The 21,827-nt window shown below is 35.4% G+C and overlaps 1 protein-coding gene across 1 annotated transcript; it reads right to left on the bottom strand.

Annotated features, from left to right (window-relative positions):
* Nucleotides 1-8,158: 8,158 nt before the first annotated feature.
* On the bottom strand, nt 8,159-18,941 carry LOC104214992 (mitogen-activated protein kinase 3-like). Its single transcript, XM_070148148.1, has 4 exons — nt 18,924-18,941; nt 18,315-18,371; nt 15,379-15,651; nt 8,159-8,551 (listed from the first exon to the last, which is right to left on the bottom strand). Exons 1-4 carry the CDS (start codon nt 18,939-18,941, stop codon nt 8,159-8,161), a joined length of 741 nt encoding a protein of 246 aa, XP_070004249.1.
* Between the last annotated feature and the right edge of the window lie 2,886 nt (nt 18,942-21,827).

The following is a 21,827-nucleotide window of genomic DNA, read 5'->3' as shown; positions in this document are numbered from 1 at the left end:
AAAAACGTTTGGGCCTTCGATTGAGTAACGATCTGACAAATAAAAGAAAGGGATCTCATGAATTGGACATGATTAAAATACCCACGCAAGGTAAATCACATTGGGATGCCGTGAGATACGGTTATGAAAGCAGGGTATCGCCCAGGTGGACCAATCTAATCATTTCAGATATTTCCTGATAAAACGTGAATCCTAGTAGCAATATTACATAAAAGGTTAAGTTATCAGGGGTAGATTAAGGATCAAAATTGAGGTGAATCAACAATGGATGGATAAAAGTTATAAAGTATTAGACGAGATTAGGCATACTTACAAGGTCAGTATCGTAGAAGCTGCATAATGGAAGGTAGCAACAGTTACAAGAGTGGAAGGAATTTGATCACAAGTCATTATGTAGGAAAGAGGCCTCAAGGGAGGAATGCCCTGGCCTTTGGACTTATTCACAGAACAGTTGCCAAGATGGCAAAAGGACTACTAAAGTATTCGCAAGAGCTATAGGATATGAAAACGATAAGCGCATCAGTCAACATTCGAGGACGAATGTTCCAAAGGGGGAATGATGTTACACCCCATATTTTCGTACATGTAAAATACACCATAAATAAATTAATAAGAGCCCGGAAGTGAGATGTCACGTCCCGTAGTACTACATTACGACGATGTTGCACCATGTAGTGTTGTGCGTTGAATTTGTCATAAGGTAACTGACATCAGTCCAAGGAAAAGATTATTTGAAAATTATAAGGATTATGCTATTTCAAACAAGTAATAAGTAAATTCGTAAAGGTGGAAGGGGAAGCAAGTCAAAGGAAATGAACTTTCGTCCAAGCTTGTCATGTTGGGATAAAATAGGGCTCAAGGTAAAATACTCGATCTTTATGGACTAGTACAATGCAAGGTACTACATGATCATGATACTAAAGTATATTATAGTAAGGTGTATAAAGTATATTAAAAGCGAGTGGTATTTTAAGTAATTTGTGTTAATTCTTAATTATATGGTTAAATTAGTAATTATCTAAAATGATTGGTAAGAACATCACGTGGCAAGAAGAGAAATGAAGGAAAGTGACTCATTAATTAATTTGCAAGATGGCAACTTTTAAAGAGATAAGTACTTTATCTCATTTGACTAAAGACTTTTGTTGTCTCATTTGGCTAATGATTTGTTATGGAGGAAGCCTAATGTATGGCAAACGTAATTTTTCTTCCTTTTAGAAAACCATTCCTTTCCTAAGTAATTACAAAAATACTACAACAACTAAGATTTTCACCCTTCAATTTTCCACTGAATTCCACCTTTTAAAACGGAAACAGTGAAGTTAATAAGAACTCCTTTCCGTTTTTTTTTCACATACAAAGTAATTTTGGCACTAAAGATAAAAGGAATGACTTATGAATACATAGAAGAAGACATGTCCAACAAAAGTCCTTTGCTTCTGAAATACAATCCAATTCACAAGAAAACTTCCTGTGCTAATCCTTCGTAAAAAGTCAGTCTGTGAATCCCTGGTCATCGTGAATACGTCGACAAGACATGGCCACTGAATCCATTTCTTTTGACTGATCCCCATGAAGGAGTCATGGCTCAGTTTTGGGCTAAATATTTTAATGATAAGGTATGTTAAGGCTATCCCTTCTATTCTTTTGGCATGATCCGTACGATATGAATGAAACGTGCAAATACACAAATTCCATATATGACTCTATTCATAGCAATTTTAAAAGTGCCTATGTTCTTGAATCTCCATATGTCTTATTATTCCATCGTCGGTTCATGGGTCTCAGAATACACGTAAAATAATGTTATGATATTATTAAGAGATATAATGGTCTTATGACGTATCGAGAGATTTTGTTATTGTATTTCATATGCATTTCATGCATTTATACATGTACATTGACCCATGACTCGGACGGCGTTATATACGCATATATATGTATATGCGATATGGGAAAAGGTTACGGCGTTATATACGCATCACCACCTGATCAGCTGGTATATGATGATGATGTTGCCCACAGTGGCTGAAATATGATTCAAACGGCGTTATATACGCATATATGGGTATGTATTCAAATGGCGTTATATACGCATATATATGTATGTATTCAAACGGAGTTATATACGCGTATATATGTATGTATATATATGTATATGGGATATGGGAAAGGTTATGACGTTATATACGCACCCCCACCTGATCAGCTGGTATACGATGATGATTTTGCCCACAGTGGTCTATATGATATGATGGGATGCCCTTAGAGGCTGATGATGTTATGAAACATGTACCTATGCATGACATGACATTCATACGCATATGCATGACGCTAAAAGTAATTTATGATTTATGAAGTTATTCAGACTTACAGGTTGAGTCATGTACTCCATATTTCTTCCATGTCTCTTATGTACTTATTTACATGCCTTACATACTCGGTACATTATTCGTACTGACGTCCCTTTTGCCTGTGGACGCTGCGTTTCATGCCCGCAGGTCCTGATAGACATGTCGAGAGCCCTACAAGTAGGCTATCAGCTCAGCGGAAGATGTTGGTGCGCTCCATTTGCTTCGGAGTTACGTATTTGGTTAGTATGATTTAGACGTCTATTGTTTGGTATGGCGGGACTCTGTCCCGACCTTTGTGACACTTATGTACTCTTAGAGGCTTGTAGGCATATGTTGTGTACGTGAAAGATTGTACGGCCCTGTCGGACTATGTTTGGGTTATAAATGATTATGTTAGCCTATTAGGCTCATATGTCACACGTATATAACAATGCAATAAGAAATATACATTATGTTTGTACTCGGTCAAGTAAGGTACAGGGTACCCGTCGCGGCCCATCGGTTTGGGTCGTGACACTGGATCATCCTTTCTATTTCTCTTTTCAAATCCCGACAGCTTTCAACATTGTGCCCCTGGGCATTGGAATAGTATTCACACCTTTTAGAAGGGTCAAAGCTTATTGCATGGGGGTCCACATGATTTGGAGGAATAGGTGAAATCATGTCATACTGCTTTAATTTCTCAAACAAGCTTGCATAGGACTCTCCTATTGGTGTAAAATTATCTTTCAGCCTTTGTTCCCTTCTATACCCCTGGTTTAGATGTGGGTTATAGGGCATTTGAAAATTTTGTGGAGGCTGGTGGAGATTTTGTGATGCTCATGCTCGCCTTCTGGGGTATTTTGGTGGCTGGACAACATACTGATGTGGAGCGACAGAGTATTGTGGGTTCTGAGGTGGATAGAAATGCTCAGGGGAGTCATGGGAAACCTGATGAGGCTGCGCATACCTTCGAGGTGTTTTCCTGGGACCTCTTCTCGAACCTGTTGTCATCATGATTTCTTCATCATTCTCATTCGTGCCACTGAAATTATCAAATTCAACTTGGAGAGCCTGAGTTGCGGCTTTAAGAACTGCTTGACTTATAATTTTGCCTGTCTTAAGACCGTTCTCGACTATTTCTCCCATTTTGATTGCTTCCGAGAAGGATTTGCCAACTGCGGCCATCATGTTTTGAAAATAACCTGGCTCTTGAGCGTGAAGGAAGACAGTGATTAGCTCGTGGTCGTCCATGGGTGTCTTAACTCTAGCTGCGTGCTCTCTCCATTTAATGGCATATTCCCTGAAACTTTCAGTTGGTTTCTTCTTCAAGTTTGAAAGGGAATTACGGTCTGGGGTAATGTCAATGTTGTATTGGAACTGTTTGACAAAGGCCTGTGCCATGTCATCCCAGACATACCAGCGAGACGTGTCTTGATCCATAAACCATTCGGAGGCTACTCCCGTAAGGCTTTCTCCAAAATAAGCCATCAACAATTCTTCATTTCTTCCCGCACCTCTCAGTTGATTGCAATACCTTTTCAGGTGGGGTATGGGATCTCCATGTCCATCATACTTTTCAAATTTGGGAGTCTTGGAACCAGGTGGCAAGGGGACATCGGGGAACATACATAGATCTTTGAAGGCAACACTCTTTTGACCTACCAACCCTTGCATGTTTTTCAACCATTGTTCTAAGCTTTTTACTCTTTGGGTCATTTCTTTCTGTATCATCTTTCGGGCAGGCTTCTCAATCTTTGCAGGAAGATCGAATGATTACGAGTGGTACTCAGGAGAGTGGACTTGTAACAGCTTCAATGTCAGTTATCATTTATCCTTAGATCTTGTGTTTCCAGCTTACCACAAACCGAGCACCTCAACTTTCTTCACAATTCAAAACAAAACATGTTAGAATGGACTCAGTCAGTCCTTATTATTATCAATATTTTTTCATTTCTTCATTTTTTTCATTTCTTTTTAATGGTGATCGAACCTGATGTGGGTTGCCCACGTATCATGTGGGAACATGAATCAGATCTTACGTAGTTCGGGAAGATTGGGAATAAAGTAAATAAACTAACTCTTTTTTTAGATTTTTTTAATTTTTTTTTTAAATTCCGAAAGAGAAACTTATAAAGAAGAAAGCAAATATTTTTGGATTTAGATTTGTTTGTTTTTTTTTAAAAAAGAATTTTTTAAAAGAAAGACGTCTAAAAAAGAGAAAAAATATAAATTTTTTCTGAATTTTAACTTCTTTTTCTTTTTTCTTTTTTTTCTGAAAATTTCGGAAGAAAAACTTCTAAAGAAGAAAGGAAATATATTAGGATTTTTTTGGACTTTTATTTTGGGATTTATGAAGGAAAGACTTCTAAAGAGAAAACAAATTATTTTTGAAACTTGACTTTTTCTTTTCAAATTTCGAAAGGTGAACTTCTAAAGAAAAATGAAATATTTTTGGACTGTTTTATGAAAATTGTGGGCTCGAAGAAAGACTTTTCTAAAGAAGGAAGTAAAGGAAAATATTTTTGGATTTGAAAATTGGGGTCTAAAATAAGGACTTTTCTAAAGAAGGAAGTAAAGAAAAATATTTTTGAATTTTTAAAAAAATATTATGGGACGGAACCAATGAAGTTTGCCTACGTTTCTCACATCCGGTGAGAATCAGACCCGCGTAGTTCGCCCAATTTTGACGGAACAGAAAAATATGACTTGTTTTGAAATGACCTCTTTTTCCATTTTTTAAAATTTCGGCAGAGTTTCAGGATATTTCAAATACCTCCATCTCACTCTCTGTTTTTTTTTTCTTTTTTTTTTTTGATTTTTTCCTTTTTCTCTTTTTTTCATTTTCTTTCCTTATTCTAGAAGCCAGTCAATATGCAAGCCGAAACAGAGAGATACGCAAGTAGCACGTAAGATGCATCGGAATGGTCTTTTAATTTGGGTGCACTAGTCCTAGACGGACCCAACCCCTGTGTTGAGTCCCCAAAGTCAAATGCACGTGATGCAAACAAGCGTTACTACTAGGGATCCGGCATGAGGCTATGTTATTCTAGGTTTAAAACCTAGGTGTATTGTTCTAGACCTGGCTTACCCGAGCGGATAGCTCGAGCCGGAAGGGGCAGCGTACCGGGAATATAGAAGCATTGCAACTTATCCGAACCTCATTCTAAAATTGAGATATGACTCTAACAGAAAAGAAGTCACACGAAGTGCACACTTCCCAGATGATTTAGAATACTCAGAGAGACGAAGGGTTTCGTAACAATTTATATACAGTTCAAGCAAAATCAAAGCGATAAAAACGGCATTTAGCACATTAGGCTCGAACATGTAAAAATCAGATAACAAATAAAATCCAATCATAATAGCTATTCTAAGTTCGAATTCTGAACCCTGAACCAGAAGTTCTGGGTTCTTTTCCCCAGTAGAGTCGCCAGAGCTGTCACACCTCCTTTTTTACCTACACCCACGTAAAGGGGTATATAAGGGAGTTTTTCCAATTTAAGTGACAATCGAAATAAGATTTATTTATTAGAGATTCTGAGTCACTACTTGGGATAATTTTATGGTGTCCCAAGTCACCGGTTCAAATCCCGAATCGAGGAAAAGATTGACTCTGTTTTACAGTCCGCGAACAGAAATTCTGAATAAGGAGTTCTGTTAACCGGGGGGAAGGTGTTAGGCACCCCCGGATTCCGTGGTTCTAGCACGGTCACTTAAACTATTACAATTGGCCTATTATCTGATTTTAATACATGTTTTAAACCTATGGTGCAATTTTTAACTTATTAACCACTTTCAAATATTTTAGGGAAGATTTCAACATTATCTAAAACATATCTTTGGACCACACCACATGAAAGGCACCCGCAGTCCGAGACACATTTTATCTAACGTTGCTAAGATTTGGAGTTGGGTCACGTAAAATGCACACCCGAATTTGGAATTAGGCATCGTAACTATGTCATGGGAACTGTACCCATATTCACAATGGTTTATTAAATCGCGCCCAAAGCCAGCTACATCGTTTGTGATTTATGGATGTATTGTGAATAAGTGTAACATTTAGATATTATTGTAATTAAAGAGATTATCTATTAGATTAAAAAAATTATCATTTAAGAAGTTGCAAATAAAATAAACTATTCAAAATAAGTGAAGATAAAACCAATGACTAAAACAATGGTATGTGAATACAGATAATTGCTACAACGTCAACATAGGGTTCCTCGCTTCAAGCCATACGCGTTTCTTTAAAACGGAGTTATCAAACAAATGGACGATATGATTGAAACCAACTTTGACAACTTAATACTTTGCTTGCAAGATTTATGATAAGTGTATATTGTTATTTTGGGACCCAACAAACAAATAAATAAATATATACAAAACCAAAATAAAAGTTTTGTGATCCACAAATTTGAAATAAACACCCAATACTCATTCAGGATTTTCAACTATGCCAAGTAAAATGATGAACTAAACATAAGCACTCATAAACAAAGTTCAATCCTCTAAAACTTGAAGTTAAACCGAAATACGATGACCCAAATTATTGAAGAGGAAATAAAATAGAAAGAAGCTGAACCTTTATGTAGATGGCTGTGAACTTTAATTACAACAGCTCAATTATCAGGAAGCTTTCAAATGGAGCCTTTCGGATCGCGGAAACCTCAGGCGATCAACTACAGTTCTAACGAAACCCACTTGTTTCCCCCAACTCGAACCCGACTCAAGAAAGTCGGCCAATCTCCAGTTGTTTAAGAGGTGGTTTGGGGTGTTTTAGATCTGAAAATGGTGGTCGTTTTCAGTCTTTTTTTTAGACTGCTCTTTGCTGCAATTTTGGTGGTGTTCATGGTGTTGTTGCTCGGCTGGAGGTGATGGCTGGTGGAGTAGAGGGGTTCTGCCGCTGGGGTTTTTAAACTCAGGATTGGTGCTGCTTCTTTGCTAAAGAAGAAGATGCCCGCCGCATTTCTTTTTTTTTGGGTCGTCAACAATGAAGAAGAACGGCGGGCAGGGGGGTCCTTTTTCAGAATTTGCGGCGCTGCCTGTCAGCCTTCTACAGATTTGTTTTAGGCGTTTTTTCTTCTCTCTTTGTATGGTTTTTATATCTTCTATATCTTGGGGAGAAAGTTAATGTATAGTTCCCCCTCTAAAGGAAAATGTCGGAAAAATGATAAAGAAAATCCAATTTTGTTAGGTGAGCACGTGATTTTAGAGGAAAGATGGAAAATGAGGACCACTAAAATATTCCTTTGATTTCTTTCATTCCTTTTCTTTCTTCAGTTTCCTCCTTCCGTTTTTTTCAAACTTTGTTACTCTTTTTCATTTCTTTGCTTTTCTTGTTTTTTGTTTCAATCCCTTTGTTTGTTTTGTGTTTTTTTTTCATTTTTTATTCTTTTTATGATTAACTAAAAATACTATTTATCTAAATAACATGAAATATTAAAAAGAAATTAAGATAGCTCTATTAAAGTAATTTAAATACTATTTGATATATATATATATATATTTAAAACCTACAACTTAATACTAAACTAAGTAAATATATTATTATTTTTTTTTTGAAATTTCTTCTTATCTTTTTTGGAAAATAAAATATCAAGGCTATTTTGTATTTTTCAGGAGTAAAACTAACTATACAAAATATCAACTAGCTAAAATAAGGGAAAATATTTTTTGTAGTTTTTTTTATTTTATTTTTTAAGATAAGATAGAGCAAAAGAGTTCAAACTAGTAAAAATAGCAAATTAGACCAAAAAGAAATATATAAACCCTAAGATGTGTAAAATTTCGGGAGGGTCAAAATTTACATATCTAGAATCTTAACTCGTCTTATCAGCCATATTGGATCGCTCTTGGTCATATGACGCAGCGAGCTCAAAAAGAGAATCCAGTAAACTTTCTAATGGAGAAAGATCCAAAATATTTGTCTTCTTCATATCCTCGAAAAGAGAATCCAGTAAACCCACTGGGGGGTGTTTCTCTATATCTGTTGAAGCGCATACCATCTTTTTCAAAGTTGCCTTTGAGGATTTAAGCTTCCTTTTCTTATGTTGTGTAACTACTTTAGGGGTTGGAGTAGGTAATTCTTTGACTTTTGAGAGCGTCTTTCCAACACCTTGGTCTTCACCTCCTAAAGGAGTAGTAGATTTTAGCCCAACACTCTCTACCATAGCTTGTAAATTATTCTCAAGAAACTTCCCATGCACTTTCTCCTATCAAGACATATAATTGGTGGAGAAAGATTTCTCCACAGGATCTCCCGTTGGAGGAAAAGCCTCACATGACATAGACCGATACAGTGTGCAAACCCTCCAAAATCTGAGACCTTCATCTAGAGAGGCGCTACGAATATTATTCTCTACAAAATCGAAGACATTCTGGTAAAACCCAAATTAATGACCAAACTGATGCGGGCTATGGATCGATGATGAATGAGTTATCATACCTCAAAAGGAGGTAATTAAAACGTAAGCACATGAAGTAATTTGACTCCAACTCTTGAGGGGCATCGTTATCCACTTAATAATAAGGACGAGAATTGGTTAACATTGTTGGTGTCCAAACTATATCCTCCCTATTATGGATGCATTTTCTTGCATTATTTTCGTCAAAGTACCTCGCAGCTCCTTCTCCTGAGTATGCCACCATCAAAGGGACAGACGGAGCCTTAACAAATGGATAATGGGTTTTGAGGTAATGTGTGAGCCAGCCGTAAACATAATGGATGGAAAAATAAACTTTGACTTGATCAAGTTGGGAAGAACACGAAATCTTATTCAAAGCATGATAAATACTCACCAAAACTGGGATCGCAAGGCTAATCTTTCACCTGCTTGCCATCATGCTTGCTATCTTAAAAGTCTCGGGATGAATGAAGTTCTCTGCCTTATAGGGAAACACAAAATCACATAGCCAAATTGATAAGAAGGCTGCTATATATGTTTCATCTTTCTTGTCAGACCTCGCCCTAAGCTTGAAAAATGTTGCTTCTTGATCACTCGACCACCTAGTTGTCTCGGGAATAACTCCATTAGGATTATGTGTTGACTTTAAGCGCATGGATTTCTCTTTACTTCGCAGTGGGGAGAGTTTATATATTAAAGCTTTTTTATACCAAAAATTTGTCTACTTGCTCAAGGAGACCTTTTGGTTAACACCCGTACCTTAAGGTGATGAAGGCAGCAAATAAATACTCGCAAGATCGAGGAATAAATATCATCTATTTTTCGTCAAAACCGATGAGTCCTCTTGTCTCAGGTACCACTTCTTCATATGTAGAACCCGCAATGGGCAGACCTCCAAGGATATGTAAGTCCCAAAGAGAGATAGATAGTTCCCCAGCTGATGTAAGAAGCGTGTTCGACTTGGGGTACCAAGGCTCATAAAATGCTTGCAAAATGTTCGAGTTTCGATCATAAGAGAAAAGTGAGGCACAGACAACATCATAAATCTTTGTTGTACTCGGGGTTTGTTGGGTTCTACCAAGTACATATTCAACCCATTCCCAATATCCTAGAATATGACGATACTCGCCCTCGATTGTTGTTGTGCTTCTCCAACGTACTTTACCTTGAATTATGTGACGCTCTAAGTTTGAAGGGTGCTAGTAATGTTTACGTGGCGATGGATTGGCGCTTGGAGAGACCACATCTTGTACAATGGATTAGAAGTAGACTTGTGCTCCAAGTTCCAGTTTTCTACATGAAGGGAGTTCCTCAAAGAAGGCCATGAGGCTACATACCGACCAGCTTGTGGGGTGTGAACCAAAAGCTTGGTTTGTTCTATGCCATCTTCACCCTCGATTACGAGATATATAAGTTTGGAGGAAAGTGAGGTATAGTCTCTGAAATTTGCAATCTCTTCGGGATGCAAAGAAGGAAAAAAAAATCATCAAATTCTAAATCAAGAATATTAGAAGGGCACAAAGGTCTAAATGGATAAAATGGCCTTCAATATTCGGGCCACTTTGAGAGTAATCTCTCCAATAGTCGGGTCATCTTGAGAGTAACCTCTCTGATAGTCAGGTCATTTTGAGAGTAATCTCTCTGATAGTCTAGCCATACTGAGAGTAATCTCTCCGATAGTTGGATCATTTTGAGAGTAATCTCTCCGATAGTCGAGCCACATTGAGAGTAATCTCTCCGATAGTCGAGTCATTTTGAGAGTAATCTCTCTGATAGTCGGGTCATTTTGAGAATAATCTCTCTGATAGTCGGGTCATTTTGAGAGTAATCTCTTCGATACTCGGATCATTTTGAGAGTAATCTCTCCGATAGTCGAACCACATTGAGAGTAATCTCTCCGATAGTCGAACTACATTGAGAGTAATCACTCCGATAGTCGAACCACATTGAGAGTAATCACTCTGATAGTCGAGCCATATTGAGAGTAATCACTTTGATTATTGGGCCATGAGAGTAATCTCTCCAATATTTGGATCGTGATGAGCACCCTAAGGTGACCTTCTTTATGGATCATCTCATTAAACAAACTTGTTTGACATTAAAAAAAAAAACAAGCAAGGCAAAACGACGACAAAAAAATGCACAGAAGAAGAAAATTACCTTGAGCTTGCTTCCTAGCTGTGAAAATATGGAGACAAGGTAGCCTTCAAATGCTTTAATTCAATGCTCAACAAATATAGCGGTATGAGGTTTACATAGACATCCAAATACGTCTATTAGTGGAATGATTTTGGATGTGGGATCAAGTGTTAAGAGGCGGCGTTGGTGTCCTTTTCCTAGTTGGATTAAAGTCCTTCTCCAATTATGACTCATCAGGTAGAAGAAAAGCTGACTTCCGTACAACTTGCAACGTCCCGTATCGGTGGAGTTGCTATTGCAAGCCTTGTCCGGGTATAATTCTAATCCCATGGAAATAAGGTATTGTTTATCACATGGATAGACATACTTGATCAAAGGAATACTTCTATGTGGGCCCACTGGTCAAAAGAATGTATCTTTCTTTTTGAATGTGCTGCTGAAGTTCTATAGCTGAATATGCCACAAGTATAAGCAAAGATATCTTGAGATTGGTATATGTATTTGAAAGTGCACTTGGCCAAAATGTACTACATTAGCTTATTAGAAATAATTACTTTCAGGAGGTGCATGGACAACTATATATCCCACTGTATTATATACGCATATAAATGATATATGTGTATTATGTACGTTATACTTCAAAACTTGTCATGGATGTTAGGTGATGTCATACCCCGGCAAAATTTGAAGTATGAGACATTTGTAGGCATATAAATTTTATTAAAATTAAATCCTTAAAATAATTTGGATTATATTTTAAATTCAATATATATTGGTCCAAATAAATACTATGGGCTAATATAACTGAATTACTGATATAAGTCCAATATATATGGATTAAATAAATAAGTCTTAATCCATTGGGCTAAAGTGATGAGCCTACTTCATTAAGCCCAAGATGTCATCTTCCTAGAGGTCCAGTTTGATGTCACGTGTCAAATGACGTGGCATGTCTAGTCAAGTAGAAGAACCAATAGGATCGCGCCACGTGTGCAAGTGACATATTCTGGTCAATCAAGTGCGACCTTGTCACACTTCAATTTGATTGGTCGAACGGAGTTTGTTCTTATCATAACTCTTCCCTCTCACAATTATAAATAGAGGTCTTCATAACTCAGAAAAGACACCAAGTTATAACAAGAAGCAAGAAAGAGCTCGTAGATCATATACTGCAAATTCCTCTACAAGTTTCAAGCTTCAAGCAATCAAGTTCAAGCTCAAGAACGAAGAACAAATTAAGGTTAAGTTCAACCAATCAAGCTAAAGCTCAAGAACAAGATCATCGTTCGTGGCGACAACTACATATTCAAGATCAAGCTCAAAAACCCTTGAATTTATTTATTATTGAAAAGAAGAATCAGAGGATTCATAGAGATTGTACACTCATATTATTTGAAATAAAATACTACAATTGTTGCAATAGTTTCCAGTCTTGTTTTATTTTCTAGACACAAATTTATTGTCTACAAATGTATTTCCACTAAATTGTAATGCAACAATTATTTGTTGTGGGGTGTTTAATTTGTTGTATTAAAGAAATTAATTTTGTAGATAATGAGGATATATTTTAGTTTATTTGCTCCATGTATTGTAATATTCGAATTTTATTTCATGTTCAATTCTAGAAAAAATAATAGTACATAGAATCCCGCATAACTTTTACATGTATTATTTTATGGGAAAAACTAACATAGCAACCAAACAATGTATAAAACAAATCAATATCATCTAATCAAATTTCAACCTTATGATTTATTAATATAAGACTTATGCACTAATATTATATGTAATATTTTAACACTATCAGTTAAGTCACTCGACAATGACAAGTAACTATTTATTACAGATATGATCTGATCACTTGGTAAATAAGCAATTTTTTTGGTGTAACATATTAAATTACACTAGTAATGTTAAAAAAAAATCTTACTTTACAAATGTGTAAAACTTAAAGACTATTTCTATTATTTTATTTTCAGATCTCATTATCATTGGGATTTGGATAAGCATAAGAAATTCAATAGTAATTGCGGGTTTCTCATATTATGCCCTGTTATTATCAATTGTAATTGCGGGTCCTCCCTTAGCTGATTGTAAATTGTAATAATGAGATTCATCTCTCCCAATATATGTCAAAAACATTTTTTTCCCACGCATATGGACTGTATGCCTGTTTCCAGTGTTATCTTGTTCATCTTTCTACTGAAAATGGCTTTTGCTATTCTCCATTTGTTGGTTATATATCAGGGGTGACAAAATTAATTCATGAAAATATAATCCGTCCAATGCATCTAAGTTTGTGTGTATTGGTAGAAAATAGATCTACCACATGGGCTAATTGGATCTTGACACGTGTCAAGAGCATTAGAAGATCATAGAGAAATTCTAGTCCCATATCAGTTGATATAAAGTCCTGATTAGTTACAGATTCTTAGTGTAAGAGGTGGAAAGTGCAGTTAATGGGCATAACGGGAGAGGAAGATATTAGGGGAACAATTACGTACAGCCTCTTTCCCAGCTTTGTACGCCATCTAAACGATCATTTTTTACTCTCTAATCACAACATTGCATTTGGTAACTAACACTGTGTTTGGATCATTGTTCCCCATCATTTTATAATGTATTGTATTGTACTGTATTGTATCATTTTGATGGATACAACGTTTGGATAGACTGTATCATTTGCTGTTGTTAAATAACATCTTTATTATTTGGTTTGACTGTATTGTACTGTACTGCTAAGTTTACTAAAATACCCTCAATTATTTTAAACAAGATATACATATAGAAAAAACAAATGTAAGAACATACTAAAACAAGTATTCATGTGAATAACATTATCCATTTTGTTTTCACATCCAAATGAGAAACCATTACTTTTTTTTAGTTCAAGGATGTTGATGCAAATATTGTTCATATTCATGTTTATATTTATAAATATCGCTCTTTACGATTGCGCGAGGCCATCCTTTATAAGTAGGATTAAAAACTCTTCTAATATAATGCACAAAATGAAGGTTAGAAGGAAAACTATAGGGTAAGCATATAACATTAACCATTTTTGTCAATTCTTCACGATCTTTATTTGGATCATAATATAAAATATCACCGGTAACAGTGTTAATTCCCGGTTGAACTAGATTTGAACTTGTACTAGGGTTAACCGTAGTATCTACACTTGTCCCCTCTTGCGCAACTTTTATTTGTAAAAATCTAGCTTTATCTCTAGGGTGTTTCAATATGTGTCTAGTCAAACTACCCGTACCGCTACGGTCTCCAATAAATTTATGAACTAGTTGAGACCCACAAGTTTTACACTTAGCCTTATTTTGTTCTCTTAGTTGAGTAAAAAAGTGCCAAACAAGAGATGTTTCAGGCCGTTTAGCAGGTTGTCTATTAAAAGTAGGGGTTACTACATGAGGGTCAGGCGAGGCATCATTTGGGTTATTAACAGGACTAGTAGGTGTATCATCTAAATCCGGTTGCGTTTCATCTAAATCATCATTTTCCTCATAATTTTCAAAGATAGTTTCATTAGGATAAAGAGCATTCATAACTTCTTCATTTAATTGTTGACCCGGTGCAACATCATGGCAAAATTGACTATCGAAAAATTGAAAACAAGGGTTATCACTATCAAGAATAATAGGTGGAGGAGGACGGGTAACAGGTCTGGGTCGGGAAGCCGGGGGAAGTGTAGTAGCTTGGCTACTAGATTCACCAATTTTAGATTTTCCCTTACCCTTATAACCAAAAATATTTTTCAAAGAAAATGCCATATTAATTATAATTATACTAAATAAAACTAACAAAACTATAATATTAAAACTTAAGAGTTGGAACGAGTTTACCGAATTGACGAACAACTTCTTGAAAATTGAATATCGTTGAAGACTTGAATACTTCAATTCACCAACTTCACAATTTTTCACGAAATTGCAATAATAAAGTAAGCAATTATAGAAGAAAATTAGAGAGAGATTGAGAAAGATTGATGAATTTGTGAGTAAAAATGAAAGAATGGGGGGGGGGTATTTTTAGTTGAGAATTAGAAAAAGTGTAATTATAAAAAGTTTGGGGTTAAAGCAAAGTTTGGGGGCCAAATGACTATTTTTTAAAGTGCATAACGGACCAATTTTGAAGCCCAACAGTCAGATTTTAAAATCTAGCCGTTGGGCAAAAATAGAACCGGCCTAGGCCTGCCTGCCGGTCCCGGGCTTAACGGTCCCGGGATCACGGGCTATTTGTGTTGAACCGGCCCGCCACGGTCTTTTGCACCACTTAAGCCCAGGCCCACTTGAACCGGCCCATTAGGCCCGTTTGGACCGCGGTCTTGGGCCGGTCCCAGGCCCAGACCGGCCCACAGTACAGCCTTACTCCTAACATTATTAAAAGACAGAAAATATTTGATAGTATAAAATTACAAAAAGCTCTAATATAATCTAAACAACAACGTTTCATGGTCCGTGTCTTGAAAGTGACAAGCTGAAGCTCACAGAACTACTTCCAAGGAGTTCAACAAAAATGCAACCAACAGACCATACATCAATGGAAGTTCCATAGTTGTCACAACAGAGCAGGAGCTCCGGTGCCCTATACCAGTGCGTAACAACATACTCAGTCATGAACTGGCCCTTGCTATTGTTTGTACGTGCAAGACCAAAGTCACAAATTTTTAAATCACAGTAAGCATTGATAAGTAGGTTTCCAGGTTTCAAGTCACGATGAAGAATGTTTGCAGAATGGAGATACTTCACACCTCGAAGCAACTGGAATAGGAAACACTGGCAATAGGTAAACCTTTAGATGAACTCAATCCACACAATTCAACAGATAGAAAAGTAACTCCATGAAAATCTGAAAATGAGGAAAAAATAAAGAAAAAGATGATATTGTTCCATATCTCAAAGAAACTAAAATCCACATGAAGTGGAGTAATCACTACTAAAAATATCTGTTTACCGACATACTTTTTTCCGTCGGTATTCCGAAGGACTTTCCCACAGAGTCTCTCGGTACTTTTGAGCTTTTTAATTTTTAATTTTTTAAAAAGAGAACGGACGGACTTCCGTCGGTAAATAATGATATTTTGACAGGTCAAAATTTAAATGGTTATACTGACGGACTCCCTCAGAATATTTTGTATTTATATTTTTGAATTATTTTTTTTAGGTACCGACGATGTCTCTCGATACTTTAAAAAAATAAATAAAGTTATCGACGTAGTCAATCCTACTGCATTTACATAATAATTTAAATTTTGTTCTTACAGTACCGATGGACTTCCGTCGGTAATTTAAATATATAATCTTATAGATAATTATTTTGTATTTTTTATTACACAATACCGAAGGAGGTTGTCGGTAAGTCCCTCGATAAGTATTTACTTAATTATCTTAGTGGTTGATTAGCTTATTTATTGAAATTTACACTAAGTGGAGGTAATACACTACTTAAAAATATATTAGTGGTAATTAGCTTAGTAATTTATAATCACACAAAGTAAAAGTAAATTTGTAGTATCCTTAACTACATAGATTAACCTATACATTAATAATTACACACTAAAAAGAAGTGTATTAATTGTTTCCGTAAGAAATATTAGTGATGGTTTATCTTATAAATTGATAATTACTGTAATTAGAAGTGTATTAATGCATGATGTCCTTAAGTAACGTTAACAATTAGTGAACTAGTGGTATCCTTATATAAATAACGTTAGTGATTGATTAGCCGATATATTGATAATTATACACTAAATAGAAGGATATTAATGATATTTGTGAGAAATGTTTGCCATTGTTTATCTTTAGTTTGATAATTAAAGTGGAGGTTTATTAGTGGTATCGTTAAGTAATATTAGTAGTATTCTGAAGTAACGCTAGTGATTCATTAGCCTATACATTGATAATTATACTAATTAAGTATGTATTAGTATAGTCTTAAAAACTATTACTGATTCATTAGCTTATGCATTAAGAATTACACTAAGTAGGAGTGTATTAGTAATATCAGTAAGAAATGTTAGCGATTGATTAACTTATAAATTGATAATTACATAAAGCAGATGCATATTGGTGGTATGCTTAAGTAATGTTAATGATTGATTAGCATATCTATTAGTAATTACACTGGTTAAGTAAAAGTTTATCAGTAGTAGTATTAAGAACTATTACTAACTGATTAGCTTATACCTGAGAAATGTTAGCGATTAATTTGGTTATAAATTGATAATTACAAAAAATAGATACGTATTTGTGATATCCTTAATATATATATATATATATATATATATATATATATATATATATATATATATATAGAGAGAGAGAGAGAGAGAGAGAGAAGTGTATTGGTAGAATTCTTAGTTCTCACACTCAGCAGAAGTGTATTAGAAATATATCAATAAGAAATGTTAGCGATTGGTTAGCTTATAAATGGATAATTACAGAAAGTAGATGTGTATTAGTGGTATCCTTAAGTAATATTAATGATTGATTAGCCCATGTATTAATAATTAAACTAATTAAGTAGAAGTGTATTAATAGTATTTTTAAGAACTATTACTGATTGATTAGCTTATACATTGAGAATTACACTAAGTAGAAGTGTATTAATAATACCAGTAAGAAAAATTAGCGATTGATTAGCCTATACACTAAAAATTCTACTAAGTAGAAGTGTATTAGCAGTATTCTTAAGAAATATTACTCATTGTTTAGTTTATAAAATGATAACTACACTAAGTAGAAGTGCATTAGTGATATCCTTAAGTAATATTAGTGATTGATTAGACTATTAATTGATACTTAACTACGTGAAAGTGGGTTAGTAGTAATTAGCTTGTAAATTAATAATAACATTAGCTTATGATTTATTTTAAATTATTAATATTAATTTCATTGTTAATTAATACTAAAAGATGAATTACATTGAAAAATATTACAATTATGGGCATAATATTTTCAGAAACTTAAATATTACACATAAATTATACAATAAGAAGAATTATATGTTAGTTTTTTTTAAAATATTAGTTTAATTTTCATTGATTCATAGTAATTTGTTAGCTAGAATTTAATTAATTGTCAATTTGATATTTTATATAATAATTACATACTAGGTAATTTGTTAGGTATGGTATTTGGTATTTTTTTTAAAATACCGAAATACTGATGTCGTATCGAAATATATACTAAATTATAATATATATATATATATATATATATATATATATATATATATATTATTACATAAATATAGTTGTAAAATTTTACTTCCCTTTATTCTTAGTTATTTTTTTAAAATATTTCCCACCTTTTATTTTCACTATACGTTCCTTTCCCCCCATTTTTTTTGGTTACCCGCTTGCACCCACTAAAATTAGACTTACGTTGGCACACAGGTAAATCAGAAGGGGCAGACATCAGACCTGCAACGGGATCTTCTTTAATCGATCCGGAATAAGGGCAACTTCCTCAAGCAGATACTGTAACACACATCCATATAATCAATTGTTATCATTTACTTCCATCGATCTAAAAGCAACAAAAGAAAGCACCAGTCGTTTCCCCTTTTAGTTTTAGGTTTAGAAATCTAAAATCCACCATTTTCAAATTTTACTTCAACTTAGACAGACCATAGACAAATCTCTCCAGCTCTCTCGCCGTGAGTTGCGCCTGGTTTTTAGATTTTGCCTTCTCTCGCGGTTCGCAGCAGGTACGATCTCGATCTCCCCCCTCTCTCTATCTAGCTATCTATATTCTGCTCCTCTTCTCTGTTTCATCTCTCTCTCTCTCTCTCTCAATCTTCTGCTCCTTTTCTCTGTGTGTTCATCTCTTGCTCTTTAAATGTTTGGTATATAAGTTATTATTGAAAGAATATGTGCACAAGTGGGTTAGTGTTTTTGATACAATCAAAATTACTGAAAGAAGATAAAGTTGATTGCAATATTGTAGTAAAATTGAGTTCTGATACATTATTTTTAATGTTCTTTTGGTGGTAGATTATCGTTTCTTTGCTCTCAATTTTCTTTTTTTACTTGATTCTGATGAGTCATCTTTATCATGAAAATTGTCCTATTGCTTTCATTCTATTGCTCTAAGAAGAAACAGTATTAATATAATTTTGTATGTTGCAAAATTTATTAGTATTAATATTGGTTTACTGTTTCATTTTTAAGGTTACTAATTTATACAGTACTTACTGCAGGCAATCTGTATTAGTCTTAATTTATTGTAATATGATAGTGTAAAGTCTTATACAGTATCATTTACTCCTATAAAATTAGATCTATTTGAGTTTTCTTTTCTTTCTTCCTCCTGCAATTATAGCTAATATGACAGAGTAATATAGAGCAAGAAACTACTATGTAGCAAATAATAAATTTATTGTTTGTATATGTAGATGTAACATCGTATATGGATGTACAATAGGAACATTCCTAATCGGCGGGGTTTCAGAGATGAATTTGTACAATGTGTTGATGAGTTTATTAATCATGCTATGTCATTTATTCAAAATAAGGGGATGATTAGGTGTCCTTGTGCGAAATGCAAGTGTAGAAAATGGTTGAAACTAGAGGATGCTAAGACTGATCTATATAGTAAGGGCTTTATGGATAATTACTATGTGTGGACTAGTCATGGAGAGACTGAGGGTAGTGATGATAATTACTTGTTTTTTTTCTAACATTACTTGAATTTATTAACTCTTTTTGTTTCATTTGCAGAAGCTGCTCTTAAGAGACCCGCGAAATGTGATGAGGTTTGGAAGAAGACCCACACAAAAAGCAAAATCGGTGTCACGACCCAATCTCTGAACCCAGTCGTGATGGCGCCTCTCGTGAAGACAAGGCTAACCAGACCAAAACGGAACACCTCATTCAAACAGTTATTGATCATAAACAATAGTAACATCTAATATAATATTCATAAATTGCGGAATTTAACGATAATAACAGCAGGAACCATCCCGACAGCCCAAACTAGGGTGTTACAAGTTATGAGCTACTACAGAATCTGCTATAGGTCTACAAAGTACGGAATTCGATACAACAGTCTGAAGAAAACATAAATAAAAGAGGATAAGAGAGACAAGGGGCTGCGGACGTCAAAAACTACCTCGCAACTCCAAATCACTGCCTAGCCTGGAAGGAATTAGCGCTCAGGTGTGGACTATGCTATACCTGGATCTGCACACATGGTGCAGGGAGTAATGTGAGTACTCCGACTCAGTGAGTAACAACAATAAATAATGGCTGACAGTATGAAATCACGTAAAGGCACTAAGCAGTTCTATATCAAAATAGTAAAATCATTTAAACATCTGTGGATAAGGAAATCATGTGAAATTCTTTAAACTAGGTAAAACAGATATAATCAGTATAAATCAGCTCCTCAAGCATTTCAGTTCATTTATTCGTTCTTATCCTCAGTTGTCAATTCATATACTTTTCACGATAACCGAATCAAAAAATATATATATATACCGCTGCGGCGTGCAGCCCGATCCGCATATCGCTGTGGCGTACAGCCCGATCCATAATAATAATAGTCGACTATGCTCACTGGGGGTGTGCAGACTCTGGAGGGGCTCCTTCAGCCCAAGCGCTATATAATGGTTGCGGCTTGCATCCCGATCCATATAAGTAATTGTTGCGGCGTGCAGCCCGATCCATAATATGTATAATATATATATCTGCTGCGACGCGCAGCCCAATCCATATCATATAAAATACCCTCACTAGTGGGTCCTCGACCCCTCTCAGTCATTTAAAATCACAGCCTCTCGGGCATAATGTACGGTCGGGATCTCAGCCCTCATATCTCTTTCTATTTGTGTTTAACATTTCAAAAAACATCTGGTTCATATCATTCTTAAGCAGTTGGAAACATGACTGAGGATATAAATTCTTTAACAAAGTAAGTGAGAAAAACCAGTCAAAAATCCCCTAAGGTATCTACAAGTCGGTACAAGGCCCCAAGCATGGCAACAAGCCCAATTCACAACAATAAAGTATATGTCTCAATCAAAAAGGTAGTAAAATATCATTCGGGATGGACCAAGTCCCAATCCCCATGGCATTGAACCTCATGCTCGTCACACAGCGTGTATCTCAACATAGTATAGCACTACGTTGTGCAAATCCGGGGTTTCAAACCCTCAGGACATCATTTAAAACCATTATTCACATCGAACTGGCTAATTCTCTAGGTCACGACGCCTTTGCCCCTTGAATTGGCCTCCACGCGCGTCGAATCTACCCAAAATCCGAACGAATACGTCACAATATGCTAAGGGAACAAAGCCCAAGCGAAAACATTCGAAAGATATCAAAAATCTCGAAATTAACAAAAACTCGAGCCTCGGGTCCACGTCTCGGAATCGGGTAAAATTTACATTTTCAGAATCCTCATACCCTCACGAGTCTAACCATACCAAAATTATCCAATTTCCGATACCATTTGGTCCTTCAAATCATCATTTTACATTTTTGAAAGGTTCCACAATTTTCTTCCCAAATTCCATCTCAAATCACGAATTAAATGATGAATTCAGTGATAGATTCATGTATTCTAGCCAAATCTGAGTTAAAATCACTTACCCCGATGAATTTCTTGAAAAACCTTCGAAAAATCGCCAAAATCCGAGCTCTCTAGGTCAAAATATTAAATAAAACCCAAAACCTCGTATTTATAGAGTACCCCTCGGATTCTGACACCGCTGACCGCACAAAAATGACCGCGGTCCGCGCAAAACTAGCGGGGTCCGCGCATAAACGTCTGCGGTCGTGCAGGCCTTCCTCTGCAGGGACAGACTTTAGTATGTTAGCCATAACTTTTGCTACAGATGTCCAAATTGCAATACCTTTACCTTTCTGGAAACTAGACACGAAGAGCTACAACTTTCGTTTTTGAATCACCTCAAAATTCCTTGTAGATCA

The sequence above is a fragment of the Nicotiana sylvestris genome, chromosome 6 (genome assembly GCF_000393655.2).
Source record: "Nicotiana sylvestris chromosome 6, ASM39365v2, whole genome shotgun sequence".
In the NCBI taxonomy this organism is placed as follows: Eukaryota; Viridiplantae; Streptophyta; class Magnoliopsida; order Solanales; family Solanaceae; genus Nicotiana; species Nicotiana sylvestris.
Note: the sequence above shows the minus strand (reverse complement) of the source record. Positions and strands in the feature narration are given on the sequence as shown.

Excerpts from the sequence above, each read along its gene's own strand:
- LOC104214992 (XM_070148148.1), bottom strand. Across the intron at positions 15,652-18,314 it reads TAAAGAAGATCCCGTTGCAG|TTGCTTCGAGGTGTGAAGTA; the intron begins GTCTGATGTCTG and ends TTCCTATTCCAG. Across the intron at positions 8,552-15,378 it reads AACTCCTTGGAAGTAGTTCT|GAGAAAGTGCATGGGAAGTT; the intron begins GTGAGCTTCAGC and ends ATGTCTTGATAG.